The sequence below is a fragment of the Gymnoscopelus microlampas genome (genome assembly GCF_963454915.1).
Source record: "Gymnoscopelus microlampas genome assembly, chromosome: 15".
In the NCBI taxonomy this organism is placed as follows: Eukaryota; Metazoa; Chordata; class Actinopteri; order Myctophiformes; family Myctophidae; genus Gymnoscopelus; species Gymnoscopelus microlampas.
The window spans coordinates 28,013,175-28,038,415 of record NC_139952.1 but is presented as its reverse complement, the minus strand read 5'-3'; the positions used below and the strand labels follow the sequence as shown (position 1 = coordinate 28,038,415).

The 25,241-nt window shown below is 44.3% G+C and overlaps 1 protein-coding gene across 2 annotated transcripts in view; it reads left to right on the top strand.

Moving 5' to 3' along the window:
* LOC311061416 (protein 4.1-like) overlaps nt 1–25,241 on the top strand; it is a 69,859-nt gene that overhangs the window by 14,318 nt on the left and 30,300 nt on the right. The window contains exons 2-8 of one of the 2 annotated variants that reach the window (XM_084080051.1): nt 9,967–10,349; nt 11,868–12,134; nt 13,178–13,282; nt 22,161–22,203; nt 22,453–22,528; nt 23,753–23,971; nt 24,477–24,564. In XM_084080051.1, coding sequence (XP_083936177.1) covers nt 9,975–10,349; nt 11,868–12,134; nt 13,178–13,282; nt 22,161–22,203; nt 22,453–22,528; nt 23,753–23,971; nt 24,477–24,564 — 1,173 coding nt within the window. In that variant the 5' untranslated portion in view covers nt 9,967–9,974. Of the gene's footprint in view, nt 1–9,966; nt 10,356–11,867; nt 12,135–13,177; nt 13,283–22,160; nt 22,204–22,452; nt 22,529–23,752; nt 23,972–24,476; nt 24,565–25,241 lie in introns of both variants that reach the window. The other variant, XM_084080052.1, reaches the window with a different exon arrangement.

Sequence of the window (25,241 nt, the reverse complement as noted above, 5' to 3'; positions counted from 1 at the left end):
TTACATTGGATCCCTTATTCATAATTATGTCTGTTTAAGCAGTATTGTAGGCTGAAGAAGGAGAAAATGAATGTGATTGACTCTGAGGAACCTGTCCGGTTGAGTGCTTCTGTTCTGTCTCTTGGTTTACTGCTTGTGGGTGACCTTTTCATGTCTTGGATGTAATGCTGTAGCCATAGCGACCTGTCTCCACACAGCATGCCCTGGATGGGGGGGACATTAAGTGCAGGGGAGCGGCTGAACTTAGGGTTGAAGTGGAAGAAGCATTTATGCCTTAACTTTTGTCTCAATGCCACCAGAGTATTGGGTCTCTGTTGCAGTCCAGGTTAACTCTTCAGCTAAGCCACTGGTTCTCACCATGGGGTCTGGGGACCCTCAAGGGTCCTTGAGGGGGGTTCCAAGGGGTTCCCAGCTAAATAATTGTTACAGTAGTTAGGAACCAAATGGACCCTTATGGGTCTGTGACTCAGTGAGAGTGTACAAATTGACTTATGAGGTCCATTTACAGTAGTTCCATTTGTAGACTCTCAGAGTTAAATGAACACAGAATTTGACAGTGTAGGGTAAATGGTAAATGGTAAATGGTGCATTTATATAGCGCTTCTATCCGAAGCGCTTTACATTGATTGTGCCATTAACCCATTCACACACACATTCATACACCGATGGCGGAGGAAACCATGCAAGGCACCAACCTGCTCATCGGGAGCAATTAGGGGTTCAGCGTCTTGCTCAAGGACACTTCGACACTAACTCTAGGGGAGCGCCCCAGCCCGGGATCGAACTGGGAACCTTGCGGTTTTCCAGTTCACTCTACCCGGCCACTCTACCCCTGAGCCACTGCCCCCCCCCCGCTCTCTCTCCTTGGACTTCCTCTGGGGTGAACATTTGAAATGACCCTTTAGATGAGCTTTAACTTTAGCAATCTCCCCCCCCCCCCTCTCTCTCTCTCTCTCTCTCTCTCTCTCTCTCTCTCTCTCTCTCTTCCCTTCACCTGATCAGATGTAATTTAATGCTTACTCAAATACACTCTGCTCATCTTTTTCATGTGGATTACATGTGGTATGTATCCCCTTATTTTATTTCCATGGACTTTTGGTACAAGCATAACAAAACACCCTATAGGCGCGCATCAGCGTTTTTGTCTCAGGGGTGATAAGCTGCATGAGGTAAACTTAAAATGTCCAATGCGGTTATTGATCTCTGTCACTGATACCCTCCCTCCCCAGGCCCCAGCATGAAATGCTTTTAGCCTTCAGGCCTAATTAGCATAGCACCCTCTTCCACCGCTACTGTTTTTGACGCACAGATGCTCTGTCTGGAATCTCAGCAGCTGTGCCAGCAAATCGTTTGCTGGGACGTCAGAAAAGTCTCCGCCAACCAGCCAGCCAGCGATACTCCAGTGATGTCGTTTACCAAAATATTCCCTGCCTGCCTCTTATTTAATTTGGGTCAGACCAACCTGCATTTTCTGGGTCACTTCGCCGGCTCTGACAGTTGGAGATGGGGCGTGGCTGCTTGTCGGGGCGTGTCCTCGTACCAGAGCATGGGTGGAGATGAGAGGGACGGGCCTACCAGGGTGACTGATAGACACATCCAGCTGTTTTCACCCTCCACATCAGCACGGAGGACCAGATGTAATCCCACGCAGGCCCGATTAATTTTAAAGCTGCTCTCAATCCTTAAGCTCACTTTCAGCACTCAGTTACAATCTAGCAAGCATTTAGAAATTTAGATATGCTTCAGTGTTGTTGTTGTCCCCCCCCCCCCCACAAATGCATCTCATTGTTTATCTTTCTTAACATGCACAGTTAGAAGGAATAGGCCAGAAGGGGATCCAGAAAGCAAATAGGTTCTGTTTGATATTCTAACATCCTGAGTGTATTATTGGGAGGAGATGTGTGCAGTGTGTTTGCATGTTTGTTTTCAATCAATAATTACAATAAATGCACAGCCAAGAGTCATGCATAAGTCAACAACACTCTCATTAGTGGGGCTAGAGCAGGGATATCAAATGGCTTAACCTGAGGGCCACATAAGGAAAATGGCAAGTGACCAGGGGCCAGTTGCCAAAATTGCGGGTGACAGTGTATTTTGACAAATCAAACGCAGTGCTAAATGATTAGATGATACATTGACAGTCTTTGGCATTAACCTTTCGGTGCTTGCTGCTGCTCTATGCTGCAAATGTAGATTGTAATTTGGGGTCAGTCTGGTGACTTGTGGTTCTGCAGCCGAATGATATTAATGTAATACTGGATATTATTAATGTAATAGTGAGGTTATTAAATGCAATTAAAGTAATTGTTGTAATGTAATTTATTGATAAGATCATATGTTTTTATTATTCTCATCATATAAAAATAATAATTCCAATCAAAATTCCTTAGCGTTCCGGAAGTGGCCCCTGGGCCTGAGTTTAAGTATCACTAGGCTAGAGTATGCATGTGCCTATTTTTAGATGTGTTGTGTCCAAGTGGAAATTTTGGCCTAAAAGGGTAGCACTAGAGGAAATCAGTGGGTTCCTCCCTGGAGCATGAGGATGCACAGCAGTGGTTTTTGAGATATCTTGTTAGGGACCAAAGTGTTGGTACAGACCAACGGACGGACTGAGGGACCATCCTCAGATCCCTGCCACTAGCGGGGCCAAATATCATTGAGGATGACTCAATAATGGTATTGATAATGACACAATAACGTTTCAGGAATGTATTTCCACTGTGGTTGTGGTCGTTTGCATGTGTGGTCATGGTTAGCAGCACCATCCCAAATACAATGACCTTAGAGCAGTGGTTTTCAAAGTGGCACCGGAAACCGTTGTGAGCTTGTACATTTTGTTATTTTCTAAAAGGCATTTCGCAATAAAGGATCTGCAGCCAGAGGCTATGGAAAGGTTTGAGATCCCCTGCCATAGATCACCTGCTGCTGTGTGCACACTGTTGAGTGGTGCTCTGTGTTTGCTAAGCGTGATTACACAATATCATCAGTCCTCCTGTACACCTGGAGGTCTGGTGCCCACGTCTCACCTTTTTTGCCCTGTCAGCATTTCTCCGACTGTGCCAACTCAGTCACAGTGTTGCAAGTTGGCATTAGCGCTCTCTACTTCCTGAGGGCAGCAAGCTGTGATTTCTCTTGTGTCATCAATCTCTACTGCCAGCTGACTTCCCAAGCATTACTATATATATATATATATATATATATATATATATATATATATATTCGAATTATTGAGGAAAACACTACTGAGAATGATTCCAGTGAAAACAACATTACCTCCTCCATGTTGTAATTACGGGGTTTTCTCCTAGATCCTTGAACCTAACAGCAGCTGCACACATTTACAAAGTATGGTATAAAAATAAGTTCTCTCCTATTCACAGACTGCTTCTCAGCGAGTGACTCACTGTAAGCACACACACACACATACACACACGCGCACACTTTACACTTGCCTCTCGTTAAAATGTCTGTTCTACTTCAGGAGAAGTGCTATTTCGGCTTTGTGATTATCACTGTTGTCTCACAAAAAAACATGAACTTTGAATCACCCATGTCATGTGCAGCAGAGAGCAGAGATTTGGACTGAAAGGAGAGGAGATTATTATTATTATTATTATTATTATATATTAGCCCAGTGTCAGAATGTGACTGTGTTGATTGTGATTCTCAAGCACAAGGGTTGTTTTTCTTTTACACCAATTCGTAAAGGTTTGGACAACCACAACAAGTCAACAGGATAAAGGCCACATTACTATTAGGTTTATCATTGTCACACTATGGCCTTTTTTCTCACTATTTTCCCCTACCGTGACCATAATGAACCTGACCAATATATGGGTCATTATTTGACTTTTTTGATGACGGTATCTGCAATTATGCAGCGTGTCCTGATTTTAAACCACAACCTGGCATGTTATTGTATGCGAAGCATTTCAAAATGTTTTGGAATAGAGCTTTGTAGTTAAATGTAATTAAGTTCTGTTTATGTTTTTTATCTATGAAAAAGTTATGTGTTTATTTTCATTAAAAAAATCTGTAGGCTGAAAGGTCTCAAACAGGAATTTTAATCAAATCAAAGTTTCTAACCAATCAAATTGGTTAGAAAATGTTGCTCTTTTTGTCAAAACATCTATCATTGGTGGTCTAGAACTCTCTGTCATTGGTCAGGCTCTAATAATGACTTGCAATGACCTCCTGAATGACCTCCGTTTATGTCCGGTAGGTCTTTCATTCCACTGAATACGAGCGAAGCTGCAGCTTCGCTCGTATTCAGTGGATTGAAAGCCAAAGGTGTTACACCCACTTATATGACCCCTGGAAGGGAAGGGGACAGCATCCTGGATCACACATCTTTACCACCTGCTGTACCAACATATGCTGCACTTTGCCTGGATAGTGTTTGTTGTTTATTACAAAGTGCACTTGTTGTGATGTTATTCACTTTGATGTCGTTCATATGATCATATTACATATTGTTCAGATGTATAGATGATCCATATTAACCATATGGGATTCAATTAGCATATTTTACAATCAAATTCAGCTTCGACTGCTATAGTTTACTTTTGATGTGTTTTATTGTTGAGTGGTTCACCCAAAAAAGTACTTGTTTTCTATCAATTACACACACCGTGACGCCTCGAATTCATGGAGATTGTTTTGTTTTTCTCACATTCCTAAGCCAATAATTCAATGGCTGCTCAATAGGAGACTCTTTGAGACGCTTTGAGTCTCCGCCAGTCATCAATTCATTGGCTTAAGAATACGGCAAAAACAAGGCTTCATGGGGTGTGTAATTAATAGAAAATAAGTCATTTTTTGGGTGAACTACTCCTTTAAATGAAGTGGCTCAACAGATTTACTTTTTGTCTGGTATTTTGTTAGTCCCAACAATATGACTGGCACAGCTATACTGTGTTCCAATGTTAAGCAAATGTTTATCCTGTTTTAAACTGACTAAATATTACTTTGGCTATGTGCAATTAAAGTGATGTGTTGTTAGCTTTTAGGTGTGGTAGTGGTAAGAAATTAATTATTACAATATGTGTTTGTTTAACACTTAATTGGATCTGTAATTAGTTATGCAGTGTGTCTTTGTATTGTTTCTTTCGGGCATCCGTGTTTTTCTTCCGGTGTCGACTGCTTTACGGCTATCTCTGGAGGTCGAGCATTTCCTAGTTGTAACACTAACAACTTCCGAGATGTCTTGAACGCAGCAGTAGACTGCTGAATATTTATGACGACACAGATTCCCTGACACAGGCCCTCCAGCCCTACATGTTATTGTGACATAGGGTGTCCAGCTCTGCGTGACACCCTGACACAGGCCCTCCATCTCTGCATGTCATGTTAGGTGTTCAGGAGTGCAGCTTGGGTGACTCGGCAGGTAGAAAGGTGGAGCCAGTTTTAATGGGATGATGTAGGGCAGGGAGCGTGATCACTGTAATAGGATGGCCGAGAGTGTGTGTGTGTGTGTGTGGGGGTGTGTGTGTGTGTGTGTGTGTGTGTGGGGGGGGTGTGTGTGTGTGTGTGTGTGTGTGTGTGTGTGGGGGGGGTGTGTGTGTGTGTGTGTGTGTGTGCGTGTGTGCGTGTGTGCGTGTGTGCGTGTGTCCGTGTGTATGTGTGTGTGTGTGTGTGTGTGTGTTTGTGTGTGTGTGTGTGTGTGTGTGTGTGTGTGTGTGTGTGTGTGTGTGTGTGTGTGTGTGTGTGTGCGCGTGCGCGTGCGTACGTGCGTACGTGCGTGGTTAGAGGCTTGCTGTGTGTTATAACAGGATAAAACAGCAGTGCTGCAAGTGGTGCAAGGCTCAGACTCAGTGGTGGAGAGGGAGAGAAGGGAGAGATAGATAGATGTAGAAGTGTGGATTAACAGAAGGATAGTGGTGTCCCTCGGCATGGGAGGCAAACAAAATCTGGATGTATGAGAGTGATTGAGTAAGAGAGAGATAGATAGAGAGAGAGAGACAGACACAGAGAAAGAGATGAAGAGGATTTGGTGTTTCTCCGCCTGCAGCTCTTTAGCTGTGATCCATGACACATGCATGTCTGTGTGGGTTGATGATGTTGTGATTGTTTAGGTAGACATAGCATGGTTGTTGGACTGCAGTACAGACACATGCACATGCATATAAACTACATCATCCTTTACTGTATTTATACATATTGTGTTGCAGTAACACGTAATTGTAACACTTCACGCAGGTCTACTGACAAAGCATTGCACATGGAAATACAGGAATCACATTAGAGAGACATTAAACTAAATGCGTTTCATTGCTACATTTCTTTCTAGCTTAGATTCCTCTTTTTCTTGATATGATATTAATATTACAAAATATAAAAGCTTCCAACAAATTGCGGTTGATGCATTTAAGCCAGCCCACCTCCTCTGTCTGCCTCCATCCTGCTGTAATTAAGCGCTGGACGTCTGCGCCGGCGTGGTAACATAAATTTGTCTTGACAGCTCGCATACTGGCATCAGCAGCAGGCACATTAGACATTTGCCAAGTCCCGTCACAGGCGTGATCTTGGTTTGACGTCTATCATAACACGCAGTGATGAGTCAGAGAGAACGCAAGCTGGTCATGACAGGCAGGCAGGAAAAGATGAGGCAGAACAGAGATACTTTCTGGCACTTTTGGTCTTGGTAATTGGGAAATGGAAAGGGGAGTATTTTCCGGTCCCTGAGGAGGGGGAATTGCATTTTCAGCTTCAACCAGCTGATGACTGCTCAGATGGCTTTGATGAGCGCACAGGGGTGGGGGGTGGGTGGGGGCTGTTAGGGGTTAAGTGTCTTGCTCAGGGACAATTCGACACATATATTGCGCAAGCAGGGGGTCGAACTGCCTACCTTCCAATTCACAGATGGCTTTTCTACACACTCACCTATGTCCTCACATTGAGGACACTGCCTGACACACTCATTGCACCTTTGCAGGCTTGAGACGATTGAATTTGAAGTTTGTGATGTCTATTACAGTAAATGATCCATGCGTAGTGATCTGCTTGACTTGTGTCTCACGCCCCTGTGCTCTGAGGGCCTGTCAACCCTGGGAATATTTAGACACCGGATTCATGATGATGGCAATTACAGAGCGGCTGCATTAAGGGCCGAACAGCAGTGGAGTGTGTCAGCAGGCTGAGATCTCTGGGCAGACCTCAGGTCTGCTTTCCTTATACAGGAGGAACATCAGAGTGTTGCTCAATTTATTCTCAGTCGTATGATGCTGTCACGTATCAAAAATAGCAGATCTAGAAGCTCACAATGCATTGCATTGCAACGCATTGCGAGTTTGTCGATCTTCTATTTTAGACATGCAACACCATTATAAGACAAAGTGTAAATCAGGCTGGACTCTTCAGTGGGTATAATACTGTCCTTTGACTTGTTCATCACCAGTGTGACACTGATGGTCAGAGACTGGTTAGAATAAGAGTTGCTTAAGTGGTTCTCAACCTGTGGGTCGGGTGGGTCTGGTCCCCACATGATTGTTTTTTTTTTGGGGGGGGGGGGGGGTGGAATAAATATAAAGCAAAGAAAAAGTAATCAACAAACTATACTACAAAAGCTGGCCTAACATTGGCCAAATTGTCAAATACTAAAAGAAAGAGGCAAAACATTTGAAAATAGCCAATCTATAAGCTCATCTGCTATTTTCACAATATTGATCTGTGGAACCGAGTCAAACTAAATGTAATGCCTCAACACCTACATTCCAAGTGCTTGTCAGCGTGGGGGGTCCCCAGTTATGATTATTTAATATTTTGGGGGTCATGGCCAGAAAAGGTTGAGAACCACTGGCTTAAACTAAGGATCATACCAGTCTGATTTAGTCTTCTAGCCATTTGCAGAGGTTGCCCCTGTCTTCAAAAAAAGTGTATGCGGTCAGTGTATATACTTCAGTAGATCTCAGCCTATATTTTTAAACTGCCATACATGTTGAAACAGTGTGGGAAAACACTTTACAAGACTTTAAAGTTGCTATTTATAGGTAATTCACCCTTTTGAAAGTTACTACACTTTTTTTCCCCTAAGATTACTGTATTATTCTAATACGTCATTCACATCCACACATCGGCTTATCAAATCAATACACCTGGAAAAATTAGTACTGCATTTCAAATTATAGCTTGAAGAGGGATTTTATGATACAGTTAGTTTAATATGGTCAAAATGTAAACAAACGCCATATCTAAAAAAGAAAGCAAGCTGGCGGGAAATGGTTGAGGTTTATGTAAACTATGTGGCTGATGTTGACAGTGGACAATGACATGTAGTAACACTGGTATGGTCCTTTAATGGTTCCTCTGAGCAAACCTCTAATTTCCTGCCCAGACTATGACACGCAGCTTTGTGTAAAAATGTTCCCTATTACATGAATGAGTTGTCAATGTGTAGCGTTGATTGCCAGGCCAGATATGGAGGCAGGAGAAGCTCAATCCTGGACCATTCTTTTGTCCCGTTCCCTTGGCTCTCTTCCCAGGCAGTAATGAGGGAAAGTGCCTCCTCGAATGAAGCAGATTAACCTGTCACCTTCATTAGTAGACAGGTACAGTAGGGAACAGGACAAAAAGGATTCGTATTCTTCTTCCCGAATTCCACTGCCATGTTTTGCCAATGCCACACACAAAAAAATCCACAATGAGACAAATTATTCCTCTCAATCCTCATGTGAACATCAGATACACTGTGTTCTGTGACTCCATCCCTCACATGAAAGGAGTATGCTGTGACTCTCTCCTCACTATCCTCATGTGAAAGGAGTGTTCTGTGACTCTGTCCTCTCTCATTTATGAGGAGAACATGGCCTCGGTGGCTCATCCATGCTGTTACTATTCTCATCCATGCTGCTACCCTGCTGAATCACCAGCTTAAGCCCTATGTGTACTTTATCATACAATGGCGTCGTGGACCGAAAATAGGCTATAGGCTATTCTCGGTCCACGACAGTCGTACGACAGAGCATAAATTAGGCAATAGAGCCAAGCAGCAAACCTCCAGCACAGTGACACAGGCAGTGTCGCCACAGCAACACATACCCAATAGCACTGGAGTGCAAGAGGGGGATTATAAAACCTTTGCCTCCTTACTTCATAAGACCCCCCTTTCCATCGAAAAAACTCCAGCAATGTCCATGTGTTTGCAAACACATGGACATTGCTGGAGTTTAATGACTCTTCCATATTGTGTGTTGTGGGACCTATCTCTGGAGCCCAGCTGCGCGCACACACACACACACACGCAGTGTGTGTGCACATGTGCGCGTGGCTGTGTCAGGGCCTGCTGTGTTATTGCCTTTGATAAACGCTTATCGTTTTGTCTCAGGTCTAATAAAGCGCTTTCTTAACGGCACCTTTTGCGGCGGCAGCAGTTGTCCTGCGCGGTGCGCTGAGCGAGCACCTTGTCAGCCCCCCTACCTCCCCCCCTGACACCATCTGCACCTACTGGAGCTGGGCAACATCAGCAGTTTTAATTACCCGCTGACGTGTACTGTGTTCTGGGGGTCTGTCTCCCACTGTGGATACAATCATTAGGAATGTCTCCTGCCTTCTGTCTCCTTCCTGCTCCGGATGTGTGTGCGTGTGTGTGTGTGTGTGTGTGTGTGTGTGTGTGTGTGTGTGTGTGTGCTCGTGCGTGTGTGTACTTTGATTGCTCGTGTTGGCATGGCATTTCACGAACAATTAGCATCCTCCTGCTTCCGGTAAACATCTGTAAGAGAAAGAACATCGCAGTGAAATCCTCAGTGACAATGTAATGCTGAGAGTCTAATATGTCCCCAAATGAACCCGTAAGAGTCAATTTGAGTCAATTTTAACACGCACAGAGTCTAGCGGATGAGGGAGGGATGTGTCCAGTTTTCCCATCATGCCACACAGTGTAATGACCGTTTAAGTCAACAACATGATGCAATCTCAGGTAAACCACTTAACCAAAAACCACTCTCTCTCTTCTTTAATTTATTCCCTTAGCTGTTGCCATGACGACAGGGGAGGCGGAAAACCAGCAGAAGAAGGCGTGTGAGCAGGAGCCAGATCAGGGCCTGCAGGACCCCGCCGGGCCCTCAGAGCCCCAGGACCCCCAGCCAGCCGCTCCCCGGAGCCCCGGCCCGCCCTCGCCGGAGGAAGAGCAGCTCAAGCCGCGCACGCGCACCTCGGCAGGACGCGGCCTCTCGCGCCTCTTCTCGTCCTTCCTGAAGAGGCGGTCGCAGTGCGAGGGGGAGGCGGGTGAAAAGGGGGAGAAGGGGGTAGACGGCGACGAGCCTAAGGCTCCCATCGCCGACCCCGAGGCCGACCCGGAGCTGAGGATCGAGGGAGAGGTCGCCCTCGATCAGCGCTCCGTCAGCAGCGCTGAGGTACAGGTGACACTCCACACTGAATGAGCTGCCTGTTGATAACTGGCAACCCTTTCAATTACAAGCCACTAATTACACATTCATAAATGAATGACTTGAAAAATTCAAAATAATAATAATTATTGAGTAATATATTGTATACTGTACAAGTATGTGCATTTAACATGTATTGTTACTATATCGGCAGCATTACATTCAAATTTCATTCACATTTCAAGAAAACGGGACTTGGTCTCATTCCTCAAATTGAATATAGCCTATTATATTAATTTGACCTCAGACATGTGGCTAGCCACTGCTCCGGATCAATCGGCTCTTCGGAAATGAGTCCTCTCCTTCTGCAAACGTGGAACCAGCTGTTGGAGCAGTCCTTCAAATTGTCCGATGGACATTCTAAAGTATTGCCTGAAACGGCTGTGGTACAATTTGAGCTCCTGGATAGTAGTGTGGAACTCACCCATTTCTGTTCTCAAGGTCAATATTGGGTGTACCCAAACATTTCTATTATTTTTATTTTTATTATTCAATAAAACCATGACCAGCTCATCATCACTTGAGGATGTAGACTCCATTGTTTCTCTGTGGCGCGGCACAGATAACTTTATTGACTTTATGTATTTTATACGCATATACGTGTCACACTAGATGTGTATAGGCAGACACGTAAAAATTGGCCGGACGAATATTTAGCATTTTCGGGTTGTTTATTTGTGTTGCGTCGCGTCCGATGTGTAAAGACCTTAACAGTGTTTGCTGTGTTAACATACAGCCAACACAGGCTTCTCAGTGTCCAGAGGGGATGGATGACTAGGAGACAGATTTCTGATTTGGGGTTTTACCAAAAGTGCCTTTAGAATATATTGCATGTCCATTATTCCTTCAAATAAAGAGACTGGTTAACATTATACAGCCTAATTAAACACAGCCATGACACTGTAAAATTCTCTTCTCGCCTTCCCATAGGAGTAATTCTCTCTCTCACTCTCTCAGTATTCCTGAGGCCACGGTGTTAGATAAGGGACTCATTTATTGTAGTCAGACTGTGCCAGCTTGTCCCCAGAGTCCTGAGGTAGTAACCTAAGTAAGGTTTGTCTGTGGCTGTCTGGCTCGCCTTGCTGGTTCCTTTCCTTACCGATCGGGGGGTTATTTAAAGAACTTGCTCCACCGTCAGGAACTGTGTTTTATTTGCTTCTTGCTGTGCTCAGCTCTTAATTATTCATCAACATTGCCTTGTTTAGCTTGCCAGCACTGTTTAGCAGTTTACCTGAATACCAACTTTTGGGCTGAGGACTCAGGTTTTGCTACTCTTACGTTGTAGTACTGAGGTATTTGTTGTACCAAAACTTTCACTCTCTTTTTTTTCAGTATGTAAATAAATGTTCTATTCTTGCATCTGAATAGAGCCTCTCCATGGAATTTGTCAGTGTGAAGGCTTATTCTTCTGAAAAACACATACAGTAGAACCAGCAGGACGAAGCAGCATATTTTTAGATGTTGTTGTTGTTGTTGTGTCTCCAGCCAGTCCAGGTAGACCAGAAAGAAGACATCGACGCTGAGGACGAGGCTGGAAAGGAGGAAGAGGAAGACAAGGAGAACGGAGCGACAGACGGTGCCCCAGAGAAAGAGAAAGAAGAGGAGGAGTCCAAACCGGAGGGAGAGGCAGACGGAGGAGAGGATAAGACGGCAGAGGAAGAGGCCAAACCTCCGAAAGCCCCTCGGCGACCCAAGATCATGCAGATCAAAGTCACACTGCTGGACGACACTCTCTACGAGTGTGAGCTGGACGTAAGAGACAACTCAATGATTCCCATCATTCCCATCTCTTGATTTATTAGGAGTGATGGTGGACACTATGATGATGGCCAAAAGAAAAGTAAATCTAGGGTTGTCTTTCCCCCGTTGAGGAGAATTGAAGGAATGAAGAGTGATGGTGGAGTTGGTCTGTTTTCTGTTGTTGTGTGTTTATGTTTTCAAGCAGCAAGTAGCAGAATATACTACAGTAGATGTGCATCTGGTGGAGACACCAGTGCGCTGAAAATCACACTGTACTCTGTGTGCACTCTGCCTTAGTGTGGAAGAAAAAAGAGACATATTATTATAATATCATTGTGTGTTTCATGTTTCCTTTATTGTTCCACTCAGGAGGAGCAGCTGGATTACCTGCATGTGCCACCTAGTGGTAAAAGATTAGTAATACCGATTTGAATATGTTTACACCGGCCCAACCCTAGTCTGGACCTGCCCTCCCTTATAACAGTAGATTTTGACAGTACAGTACTGTATATGTCCGACATGCCCGATTGGACGGTCGACAAACCTACTGATGACTACTGATCTGCTATTTTCACTAGGATCCGTGTGGTTAATTTACCTAGCCATAATTTACCAGCCCACAGTTAATTTCAAATCAGTTCAGCTACTGTGATCGGTTTAGTGGTGGTAGCAAACCCCATGAATAGCTGAATGTATTTCTCCAAAAGTCGGCAATGGATGCAATCTGCATACCAGGATATTGATTTCTAGGTATTGGATAAAACCCCCACTGACTCGCTAGCATCCATTACTAGACATTAGACAATGCTTTTTGTTTGGACTTGACAGCTGCGCTTAATGGGACCATGGGGGGGTAACACTGAAACTGTGATGAGCCCACTGGGATACTCCTCTGTTATCACCATCTGCTAATTAATGCTCTGCACATTAGGCCTCATTTATTAAATTCTTCTATATCTTGTGTGTGTGTGTGTGTGTGTGTGTGTGTGTGTGTGTGTGTGTGTGTGTGTGTGTGTGTGTGTGTGTGTGTGTGTGTGTGTGTGTGTGTGTTATAGAAACATGCTAAAGGCCAGGATCTGTTCACGAAGGTTTGTGACCAGCTCAACATATTGGAGAGAGACTACTATGGTCTGGCCATCTGGGAGACACCTACCATGAAGGTATCACACTGTCTGTGCACTACACCAGTGGAAGATATAGAGATATGATCTCACATAGATTAGTATTAATTAGTTTGTTACATTGTTCATCACTCTGACACATACTGTATTCATGTACTTTGCTGCTGCGTTGAGCATGTATTACGGTACAAGTCACACATTAAAGCCACAATCTGTACGTTTTATGTCCATTATCTCCCTGTAGAGAGGTAATTGCAATGATGTCTGAAATTACAGTAAACATGCTTCTTCTAACATACTCTTCCATACAGATTGGTTAAAGGTGCAAGTGATTATTTTTTCGATAGAATAAGTGTTAAATACAGTATGTAGAGCCTTTACCTGTAGCTATACACTGCGAGGGCGAGGGGCAACTGTGTTGCTTTTTAGTTAGACGCGTGCACCATGAAGTCAATGTCCAGAGAGGTTGTATACTGTCGGATATGTCAATCCATTTATTAAGCATATCTTTGTCATACACCACTCAAACCAATAACATTGAACGCCGACCAGCGTGGCGACATGTTCACGTTTCACGGACACGGTCAAAAACTGTTTGGCCTTTTCCCCTTCCACACCTGGGGATCGTCAACCAAGGCCAAGTATAAATGGGTAACCACCCCCTGTGGTGGTTCCCATGGTGACAGACAATGCCACACCTCTCCTGTGGTTGCCATGGTGACTCACAATGACACACCTCTGCACAGAGAGTTAAAATAAAACAAAATAGGCATTTTGGCTCCAACACACCGGCCCCTAATTGAGGATGGCAGGAGGCCAGGAACAATTCAAAATAATAATCACAAAATGGAGCCAAATAATTCATACAAAAGTATTCAAAAACAATTTTGAATTAGAGGCTTTAAATTGTAGCTTCTTGAAGCAAGCACAGTTTAGTTACTGGTCTATCCAGTGTGCTTGTTTTGGTCTTCACTCGTGCAGAACGCACCAGTCCTTTCCTGTCGGGATAAGTCTCCAGGACTCTTCCAAGTAACCAGGAACCACGTGGAGCTGTGGCGTCTGCAATCAATACAATGTCTCCAGGGACAAGACTTCGTCTCTCCTTACTCCACCTCTGCCGCTCCTGTAGCAAAGGTAAGTATTCTCTCAGCCAGCGTTTCCAGAAAAGGTCTGAGATGTATTGGACTTGTCTCCATCTCCTTTTGAGGTAGAGGTCGGACTTCTCAAACAATCCAGGTGGTAAGATCGGCATTCTTTTCAATGTGAGAATGTGATTGGGAGTGAGAGCTTCCAGATCGTTGGGATCTCCAGACAACCTTGTTATGGGGCGGTCATTCAGGATGGCTTCGACTTCACACAGCACCGTATGAAATCCCTCGTCATTCAAGGTTTGCTGGTGTAGAACTGATGTTAGTATCTGTCGAATCATCCGTATGATGCGCTCCCATGCACCTCCATGATGAGAAGCTGTTGGTGGGTTGAAGCTCCACTGAATTCCTTCCTCCCGAAACGCTGACTGTATTTTGCTGTGGTTTAAAGCAGCAAGAGCTTCCCTCAACTCTCTTTTAGCACCAACAAAATTGGTTCCATTGTCAGATCTTAGATGAGAGATGGGTCCTCTTCTACAAACAAACCTGCGTAGAGCATTTATACAGGAGTCCGTATCCAATGAATAAGCGACTTCCAAATGGACTGCTCTACATGCCATACAGGTGAAAATGACTCCATAGCGCTTTTCAAGGGAACGGCCCCTCTTGATCTCAATCGGGCCGAAATAATCAACTCCAACGTTGGTAAATGGAGGAAGATCAGCAACGATTCGCTCTAGAGGCAAGTCTGACATCTTCTGCTCACCCAACTTCCCTCTATGGCGTCTGCAGAAGACACAGTCGGACAGGATCTTTCTTGTTGCTGCATTGGCACTTGTGATCCAATATTTTCTCCTCAATCTGGAGAGCACATGGTTTCTCCCACCATGGCCCAGCTGTTCGTGGATGTGCTTTAGTATGAGAGTGGATACATGGAGGTCTTTCGAGAGGATAACAGGATGTTTTGATTCCTCAGACATTGCTGCCCTACTCAACCTCCCTCCAACTCTAAGCAAGCCATCCTTCAGAATGGGGTCCAGTTTATAGATGGAACTGTCCTTCTTCACTTCACCCTTTCCAGCTGTCAACACGGCAAGTTCATCAGGGAACCTTTGCTGTTGAGTGAAGCTAATGATGGCAGTTTCAGCTGTAGAAAGATCATCTGGTGTCAAGTTCTGGTTTCCCAGTGCAGCTCTAAGGCGTTGCATTTCCTGTTCCACTTTGTCTGCATCTTCATGACTCAGTTGGTTTCTTTTATGACTCATCTCCAATAGAGTCTTCCTTAATTTCAGGATCCAAGCAACTGACCTCTTCAACCTTTTCCAGTCAGAAAAGTAGGTGATCAGTTGGTGTGTGGCACTTGGTGCATCGACAATTACTGCATGGCTGGTGAGCTCCTTTTTCACCTCAGGGTCCTCAGCAGCAATGTTGTACTCCAAGATACTATCTGGCCACTCTTCCTCTGGTTTCCACAGAAACTCAGGGCCTTCAATCCATGTTCTGTTGGTCAGCAAATCATCCACCTTAACTCCTCTTGAGGCTTTGTCTGCAGGATTCTGAGTAGTATGAATATACCTCCACTGTGTGACATCAGATGCTCTTCGGATGGCAGAAATCCTGTTCGCCACAAAGGTGTGAAATCTCCTATCTTCGTTTCTGATGTATTTTAAAACTGAAGTGCTGTCAGTCCAGAAACAAGATTTCTCCAGGCAAAGCTGAATTTCTCCTCTGAGCATGGTGTCCACACGAACGGCAAGAGCAGCAGCAGTGAGTTCCAAGCGTGGAATGGTGATTTGCTTTAGTGGGGCAACTCTGGCTTTGCCTAGCATGAAAGAGACATGACACCTGTTGCTGTTGTTCCATATCTTCAGATAGGTCACAGTGCCATATCCACTTTCGCTGGCATCAGAGAAGTGATGTAACTGTCCACAGATGGATTCTCCAAAATCTGCCGGCTTGAGGCACCTTTCAACCTTGAATGCCATCACTCCTTCCAGGTCTCTCAACCACTTCGTCCACTGCTGTTGGAGAATTGGGTGAATTTGATCATCCCATCCATAGTTCCTCCGACACATATCTTGCAGTATGAGCTTGGCTGGAAGAGTGAGTGGGGCAAGAAATCCTAAAGGATCATAGATTGAGCTGACCATAGATAGAATCCCACGTCGAGTATGAGGCTGTTCTTTGAGTGCCAACTTGAACTTAAAAGTGTCTGTCTCAACACACCAATGAAGTCCAAGGGCTCTCTCGACTGGCAGTTGGTCTCTGTCCAAATCCAATTCATGCAGATTCTTGGCTCGTTCTGCCTCTGGAATGGATAGCAGCACTCCACGATTGTTGCTAATCCATTTTGTCAAATGGAAGCCTCCTTTTTTACAAATAACAGTCAAATCCTTGACCATTTTAACAGCCTCCTCTTCTGATGGCAAGCTCTTAAGACAGTCGTCCATATAGAAGTTTCTGTTGACCGTTTCAATTACATCAGCAGGGAAACTGGTGTTGTTATCTTCTGCTGTCTTTCGGAGGGCATGACAAGCACAGCTAGGAGAAGACACTGCCCCGAACAGATGCACAGTCATCCTATATTCTACTAGTTCTTGGGCTACGTCGCCGTCAGGCCACCACAAGAACCGAAGAAAATCTCTGTCCTTCTGTGCCACATTGACTTGATGGAACATTGCTTTAACATCAGTCATTAAGGCTACAGGTTCTTGCCGGAATCGTGTGAGGACTCCTAACAGACTGCTGGTGAGGTAAGGGCCTTGTAGAAGCTCCTTGTTGAGAGATTTTCCTCTGTACTCTGCTCCACAGTCAAATACGACACGCAGAGTTCCTTTCTTGGGATGGTACACTCCATGGTGTGGAATGTACCATACTTTTCCATCTGAACGTTCCACTTGATGTTCAGGTACACGTTCAGCATATCCTTTACTGATTACATCACCGAGAAAGTTGGTGTACTCTCTGTGGAACTTCTCATCTCTCCCAAACCTCCTTTTCAATCCAAGTATGCGTTGCCTAGCAACACACTGATTGTTTGGCAGAGAGACGTCCTTCTTTTTAAAGGGAAGATCCAAGGTGTAATGTCCATCTTGAAGCTTGCATGAATCAGCCATGATTTCCATGAACTTCATATCATCCCTTGACATTTCCTCTTTGTCTTCGGATGACCTTTCATTAAAATCATGGTTGTACTGATTGTTCAGCAACTCCTCCAGCTTCGTTATGGAGATCCTGTTAACAGCAGCAGCAGGGTAGCCACTCTTACTCCGCTCCTCACTGTAGCCTGAAAGGGGCCCATTAATTACCCACCCCAATAGGGTCTTAATGGCATATGGCCCACTGCCACGACTGTTGACCACTTCCCATGGTTCAAGCATTTTGGAGGCATTGGTGCCTATCAATAACTCCACACCAGCTTGAATGCGAGGAAGGACAACCCCTTCCAAGTATGGCCACTTAGCCAACTCCTCTTCTGTAATGATGTTCCTTGTGGTTACTGGCATCTTCTTCTGAGTGTAGACCTTGGGCAGGTCATAAAACTGTTTGCCAGTAAGGCTGGAGATTTCCAAGTCTGTCAGCATGTAGCTGGACACTGATGTTTTCGGGCCCATGGTGAGTAAACTGATCTGTGCTTTCCTTCCATTAAGGTTCAGCCTTCTCATTAGGGTTTCCGAACAAAAGGTGTCGGTGCTGCCAGGATCTAGAAATGCATAAGTTGTAATGACTTTGTCTCCCTTGCGGGACTTCACCTGTACAGGCAAGATTGACAGAGTGCCGTTGCTGCTTCCGGCCCCCGTTTGTCCACATGTTTGCAATGAGATCTGTGCGTTGCTCACCAAAGGTTTCCTTGTCTGGTTTGTATTTGTGTTGCTTGCTCTCTCCTTCTGATCAATATGAAGAACGGTGGGATGGTTTTGGTTGCATACCTTGCAGGTCAAGCGCTTCTCGCAATTCCTGCTAAGATGTCCAATGCGAAGGCAGCCAAAACAGATTCCTTTTTGTCTTATAAAAGTAATCTTGTCCCTGTGGGTCTTCTCCTCCATCTGAGGGCATTGGTCCAGAGGGTGAGTTTTAGAGCAGCATATACAAGTGTTGCTATTGTGAGCAGATGCATGGTCTTTCTTTGGAATGTGTTTAGATCTTGCTGGGTCTTCCACTGCAGGGGCTTCGTTGGTAGTAACTGTGGTTGCAAAACTGTCACCTTTGAATTTGGGTTTGATTTGTGACTTCATTCTGTTCATGTTCGGTTTACTTCCTGTACTTGGTGGTGTATGTTGAATGTCCCCAAAGACTGGGTCTGACACAATCTTGAGCTGTCGCTCGATGAAGGTGACAATATCAATGAATTGGGGTCTGCGACGGTGTCTTTCCACTATAGAGATTGCAGAGACTCTCCACTTCTCTCTGAGCTTGTATGGAAGCTTTGAAATCAATAATTTCATGTTCGCTGGCAAATCTAGTTCCCTCAAGTACTGTATATTCTCCATAGCGTTGCAGCACTCACGGAGGAAAAGAGAATAGGCTTGAAGAGATTTTACGTCTTCAGTCTTTACTAGCGGCCAGTTGAGCATCTTTTCCATATAAGCTGCTGTAATTTTGTATTCATCACCGAAGTGTTCTTCAAGGAGATGTTTTGCCATTTCGTAACCTCTGTCTGGAGCCATGTGCTGACAGCTTCGCACAAGCTCCTTGGGCTGACCCTTTGTGTACTTCTCCAAAAAGTACAAACAATCACCTATGTTTCTAGTGTTTTTCTCCACACAATGAACAAAGGCTCTGACAAAAGTTCTGTACTGCAGAGGATCTCCGTCAAAACATGGGATCTCTCTGGGTGGCAGTAAGTGAGTGGTTTGCTGCTCCACTAGCAGTGCTGTTATTTCATTTTGTTGTTTTAATAAGTTGCATACAGTTGGGGTTTCATTGCTTTGAGGTGAGATTACAGTTGCCGTTGTTAGCTGCACAGGAGGGTCCATGTACTTTGCATTGTCCTGGCTATTGTCCTGTGCTGTGTCCCAAGACACATGTTGTCTATGAATGGGTGGTGGCTGTAGCAGTATAGCTTGTTGGCTTTGCCAAAATGAAGGTTGTTGAATGGTTGGTTGTTGCTGTTGCCTAGCTTGTGATTGCCATAGTGATGGTTGTTGCACATATGATTGCTGTGGTACTGGTTGTTGTTGCTGTGGTACTGGTGGTTGTGGCTGTGGTAGTGGTTGCTGTGGTGGTGGTTGCTGTGGTGGTTGTTGCTGTGAGGATGCTTTGTACTCTTTGGCATGGGGATTGAGTGTGAGTGGGTTCCTTTGGCCTTGTTCCTTTCCTATAGTAGGAGTCCATTCCATCTGAATGTATGAGTGAACGAGCTTGGTGACTGGGGGATTGTAATATTGCTAGTTTTGCATTGGTAGCTGCCAGTTCTGCATCAAGCTCCATTGTTTCCTTTTTCTTCTTCAACATTTCTTCCTGTTCCTCCAGAGCGTGCTTCTCCTTTAAGGCAGCAGCCCGAATTACAAGCGCAGCTCTCTCTGCCTCTGCCTGTAGGCGAGCTGAAGATGTTGAAGATCTGCTGGACCTGCTGGTCCCAGACCTTGTGTGGCTTTTGCGAGCTCTACTTTCCACATTTGAAATGCTGTCATTTGGATTTATGAGATTTTCCACATCGTCCACCTCCTCCTCCTCAACACCACTTTCCACAATTTTGGGATTTTTTGTCCATGCATTCACCTCATCAATAAACTCATTGACATTGATCAATTTGGCCTTGAACCATATGTCGTGCTTTTCCTGTTCTTCAGGAGGCATTAATGGCAACAGAGCCTCCTGAGCCTCTTTTGCTTCCTTGCATATATGGAGATATTTCATAAATGTGCTTTGCACCTCCTGTTTGCATCCAGTTTTCTTTAACTCCAAAATCGTTTTTTGCAAGGTAGCTGCCTTGCTTAATTTAGATTTTCTCTCCTTTTGTAAAGTGTCGAGTTTATCCATTAGTGCTTTTGGTGTCATTATGCTCTTGCGTTTTGTGACCATTTGTGATTCGGCTTCAACATTGTGCATGATTTGGCCTGTGTCCACCTTGGACTGTTTTTCAGCCACTGTGGGCTGTGACTGCTCCTCAGTCTGTTTAACCTGTGCGGGTTCAAGTTCATCACCATTTGAATGAGTTTCCGCCACGGCGGGCTCATCTTGACTCTGAACACTTTTATCAGAATCCATTTCAGCAATACAAGACCCACAGAGTAAATATAAAACCGTACTTTTGGTTAAATCACAGAAAAAACCCACAGTTAATCATCACAGTCAGAACCTTAATAGACAGAACACAACACACCCACGAACGGGTTGCAAAAACATGAACCACCAATGCATTGGATTTGTCTCTTTTCTTTTTTCAAAGGACCTTGTGTGCACACATTGTTTTTTTTATATATGGCCATATATGGTAACCATGGTAGCGCGCTACATACCTGTTGTCCGTTTGTCTTTGTTAAACTTCGAAAAAGTCTTCAAACAGCGCTCTTTGTCCGAGCGCTATTCAATCAACTCCTTCGGTGCAGGGCCGCTCTTTCTCCGTTCAAACGAACGGTGCGGCTCGCCACGATCAACTCCTTCGGTGCAGGGCCGCTCTTTCTCCGTTCAAATGAACGGTGCGGCTCGCCACGATCAACTCCTTCGGTGCAGGCCGCTCGTCCGAGCGCTGCTCGATCAACTCCAAACGTGCAGAGCAGCTCCTTGTCCGTTCAATACGGACGATCAACTCCAAACGGTGCAGGCCGCTCGTCCGAGCGCTGCTCGATCAACTCCTTTGGTGCAGAGCAGCTCCTTGTCCAAACGCCGCGTCGCGAGAAGCACCGGGTCCTCCTGGTCCACCCGCTGCGAGGCCGCCCGGCCGTGCGATTCTCCGTCGCCGAACGCCGTGCTCAAGCGCCGACGTGTCCTGGTCCTAATTGTCCTTTGTTCCGCAATTCAAAGCGAAACGGGTGCATCAAACAATTGTCTATAAATCCTCAGGGTATAATGCTGTCCCACTGATCAGCCGTTGAATCCCGAGGTTTTCCAATAAATAAACAAAAGTTTCAATTGTCCATTTCAAAATAAAGAGCCAGTTTTTGACTTAATGTAGAGCCTTTACCTGTAGCTATACACTGCGAGGGCGAGGGGCAACTGTGTTGCTTTTTAGTTAGACGCGTGCACCATGAAGTCAATGTCCAGAGAGGTTGTATACTGTCGGATATGTCAATCCATTTATTAAGCATATCTTTGTCATACACCACTCAAACCAATAACATTGAACGCCGACCAGCGTGGCGACATGTTCACGTTTCACGGACACGGTCAAAAACTGTTTGGCCTTTTCCCCTTCCACACCTGGGGATCGTCAACCAAGGCCAAGTATAAATGGGTAACCACCCCCTGTGGTGGTTCCCATGGTGACAGACAATGCCACACCTCTCCTGTGGTTGCCATGGTGACTCACAATGACACACCTCTGCACAGAGAGTTAAAATAAAACAAAATAGGCATTTTGGCTCCAACACAGTAGCTCTATATTTTGCTAGCAATCATTACGTTTTAACCCAAAAATATCACTTACACTACCTTTAAAATAACATTTATTCATTAAAATAAGTCCCAGTTCTTCATGAAGTCTCATTCTTCATGAGATGTCTTGTCTCAACACCAGTCAATTTGTGAAACTGCATGCTCAGGGCTGCAGGTTTTGTGTCAAGGATTTTCTCCATGAAAACCAATAATATACGTGCATCACCACCAGCCAAGCCCAAATTTGTTTTTTACTCTCAATTTCATTTATGTATTTCTATTTTGTTCATCAGGTATGGGTGGACTTGACCAAAGAGCTTCGCAGACAGATGCAAGGTAAGACAAACCAGGAACCGTAATGCTTACCGAAAACAGTAGATCAGTACAAGCTGTACTGTAACATTTTTGAAAAATCTCGAAAGTGTGAGAGCTACTGATTTAGAGGACATTTGTAGAATTGGACTCCGATCTTAATAGGTCAATAAGCCTAATGTGCATTAAGTATAACTCAGGCTAAATCCACAAGAGATTCCACCATCTTTGTTTTTGCAATTACTTTAACATATCTACATGTTCTTTCTATAGGCCCCAACTATGAGTTCACATTTAATGTGAAATTCTACCCGCCTGATCCAGCTCAGCTTTCTGAGGACATAACCAGGTACTACACATGGAATGGCTCCCCGTAGAATGTCGTAGCAGTGGTGGATAGAGTAAACATTTGTTTGAGGTTTGGTCCGTTTTGGTCCGTTTTAACCAGATAGATGTTCCATTTTTAGCCTTTTCTAAAAATGTGTCTGATATTACGTTACTTACTACATGTATGCATAGGGGTATGTGACACTAAAATACATGTAAAGAATAAAATACAGTATATACGAATATAAATCACTCTATATGATGCCCCTACCTCCAAATCAAAACTGTGTACAGTATGTTCCACATCCGATGCCTGCACAACAAACATGAATGTTGCACTGACATCAGCAGTAACACCATTCAAGCCTAATTGCAGCCTACTCCGTTTGTGGCTGTTATAACCGGCTTCCTGAAATTAGTTTAGTTTAGTTTATTAGCACACATAACATTTTGATCAAAGCAAAAACAAATACTTTACATGGGCAATGCTGTGCAGGAGAAATCAAAGCCCAAAAGGGCTCATGATACGTCTCAAATATAATGAAAGAATCATAGACGGTGTGAAAAAAATTAAAAATAAGAAAATGTACGTACAACGTACATGCTTACACATACTGAAATGGGAAACATTTAACATACAAAAACAAATAGACAGAGCGACAGACAAACAAACAGGCAAACTGTATATGGGTTCATTTATTTCATTTGATTGATTTTGATTGAATATTTTATTAGGCAGAAATGTAAAAACAGCACAAGTACAGTCAAACACTTTGTCTAAAAGGATAACACCAAACCACCCATTGGGGCTCTAGGTATTCAATTCATCAACATATAAAATAGTACCAAACATTCAATAAGGAGAATTTACCCATGTTTGTTTTATGGGTGGGTGGTACCAGATCGTTGTTCACGCTCCCTCTAGTATTGTGGCTGTCGCTGACTTTTTGGAGGTATTTATTTTAGTCAGATATGCGGGTATTGAGGGCAAAGTTGCATTGACTATTTTGAAAACCAATCCCATTTTTAGTTTAACCCTGTCATTGTTGTATAATAATAATATCAAAAGTAATGTTTTTTTTGTTATGAGCATTGTTTTGTAGTTTGTGAACAGTGAGAGGGATCGAGATTTTTTTAACTCTGTAAAATTTAATACTGTAAAATTCCAAAGAGTGGAACTTATGGTGAACTGTCTTAGAGTAGGACCAAATTCATTGCACCCACTGTTTTGTTTTGCCCATGGCAGGTATTACCTGTGTCTGCAGCTGCGTAAAGACATCCTTGCAGGCAGTCTGCCATGCTCCTTCGTCACCCTCGCCCTCCTGGGCTCCTACGCCCTGCAGTCGGAGCTGGGAGAGTACGATCCGGAGGTCCACGCGCCGGACTACGCCAAGGACATGAAGCTGGCCCAGGGTCAGACCAAGGAACTGGAGGAGAAGATGATGGAGCTCCACCGTACATACAGGTGATTGTGAGGATTTGCACAGCAGCAGGGATTATCAACACACACACACACACACACGTGCACGCGCACACGCACACGCACACGCACACGCACACGCACACTCATACAGTACACACTCATGGTATACAGCTGCTCTCACGTGTTGGAACAAACATGAGGCTGACATAACGTGTCCCAGTAGTTAGAGGGTCAAAGTACCGTTACAGAAAGGTCAAAGCTTCAATCCTGGCAAAAGCCATGTGACCTTTCCAGGTGTCCTTGAGCAAGGCATTAACCCCTAACATGTGCTCTCATTTTGTACAGCTCTCTAGGTAAGAGTTTCAACTAAATACCTAAAATGTAAATGTTAATACCAGATCCTGTGTGTTGTTCAGATGCACTGATATCTCTGGCGATAGTTGTTATACTCTATATTATTTTTTGTGTTGAACCATGCTGCAAGCCACATTTAATAAGATTAACTCCAAACTGACATTCTCCAACCTCTGCTCCGGTTTGCTCCAAGGTCAATGAGTCCAGCACAGGCAGACATGATGTTCCTGGAGAACGCAAAGAAACTCTCCATGTATGGAGTAGACCTCCACCAAGCCAAGGTAAACCCACATCCAGCTGAGCAACTCCATTACATTCTTGGTTTAGGTTATGATGCTGTCCATGGATTATACTTAGAGGGGACAACTAAAAATGTAAACAATATAATATATAATGTACTGTATATCAATGTATTCCTTTACCTTGTGTGTATGCGTTAGAAACATTCCCTATATGAACCTCATACTTGGCAATAAAGTAATACAGATTCCCTTGCTAGGACTAAAAAAAAAGCCATTGTCGCTGCCAAGTGGACATGCTCATATTTAGCTGATTTAGCTCTGCACTACGTTAAGTCTGCAGGGAAGACCTGTGTCATATTTACAGAACATTTCTGTAAGTGTGTGTGTGTGTGTGTGTGTGTGTGTGTGTGTGTGTGTGTGTGTGAGTGTGTGTGTGTGTGTGTGTGTGTGTGTGTGTGTGTGTGTGTGTGTGTGTTGTGGCAATTACTGAAGTAGGTGTACCTGTCCCTGACAAAACACATGCTTCATCAGTTTTCCTTGTAGAAATGAGGTCAACCAGTTTGCATCAAACTGGGGACTGAAATAAAATATGGATGTCATAATCATTTTGTAAAGAAGGGGTCTGCTGCCCCCCAGTGGATGATAGTTCACATTGCAAATCGGTAGCTACTGTATAAGAGTTGAGCTGGCTGCTACTGCACACTGATAAAATAGAA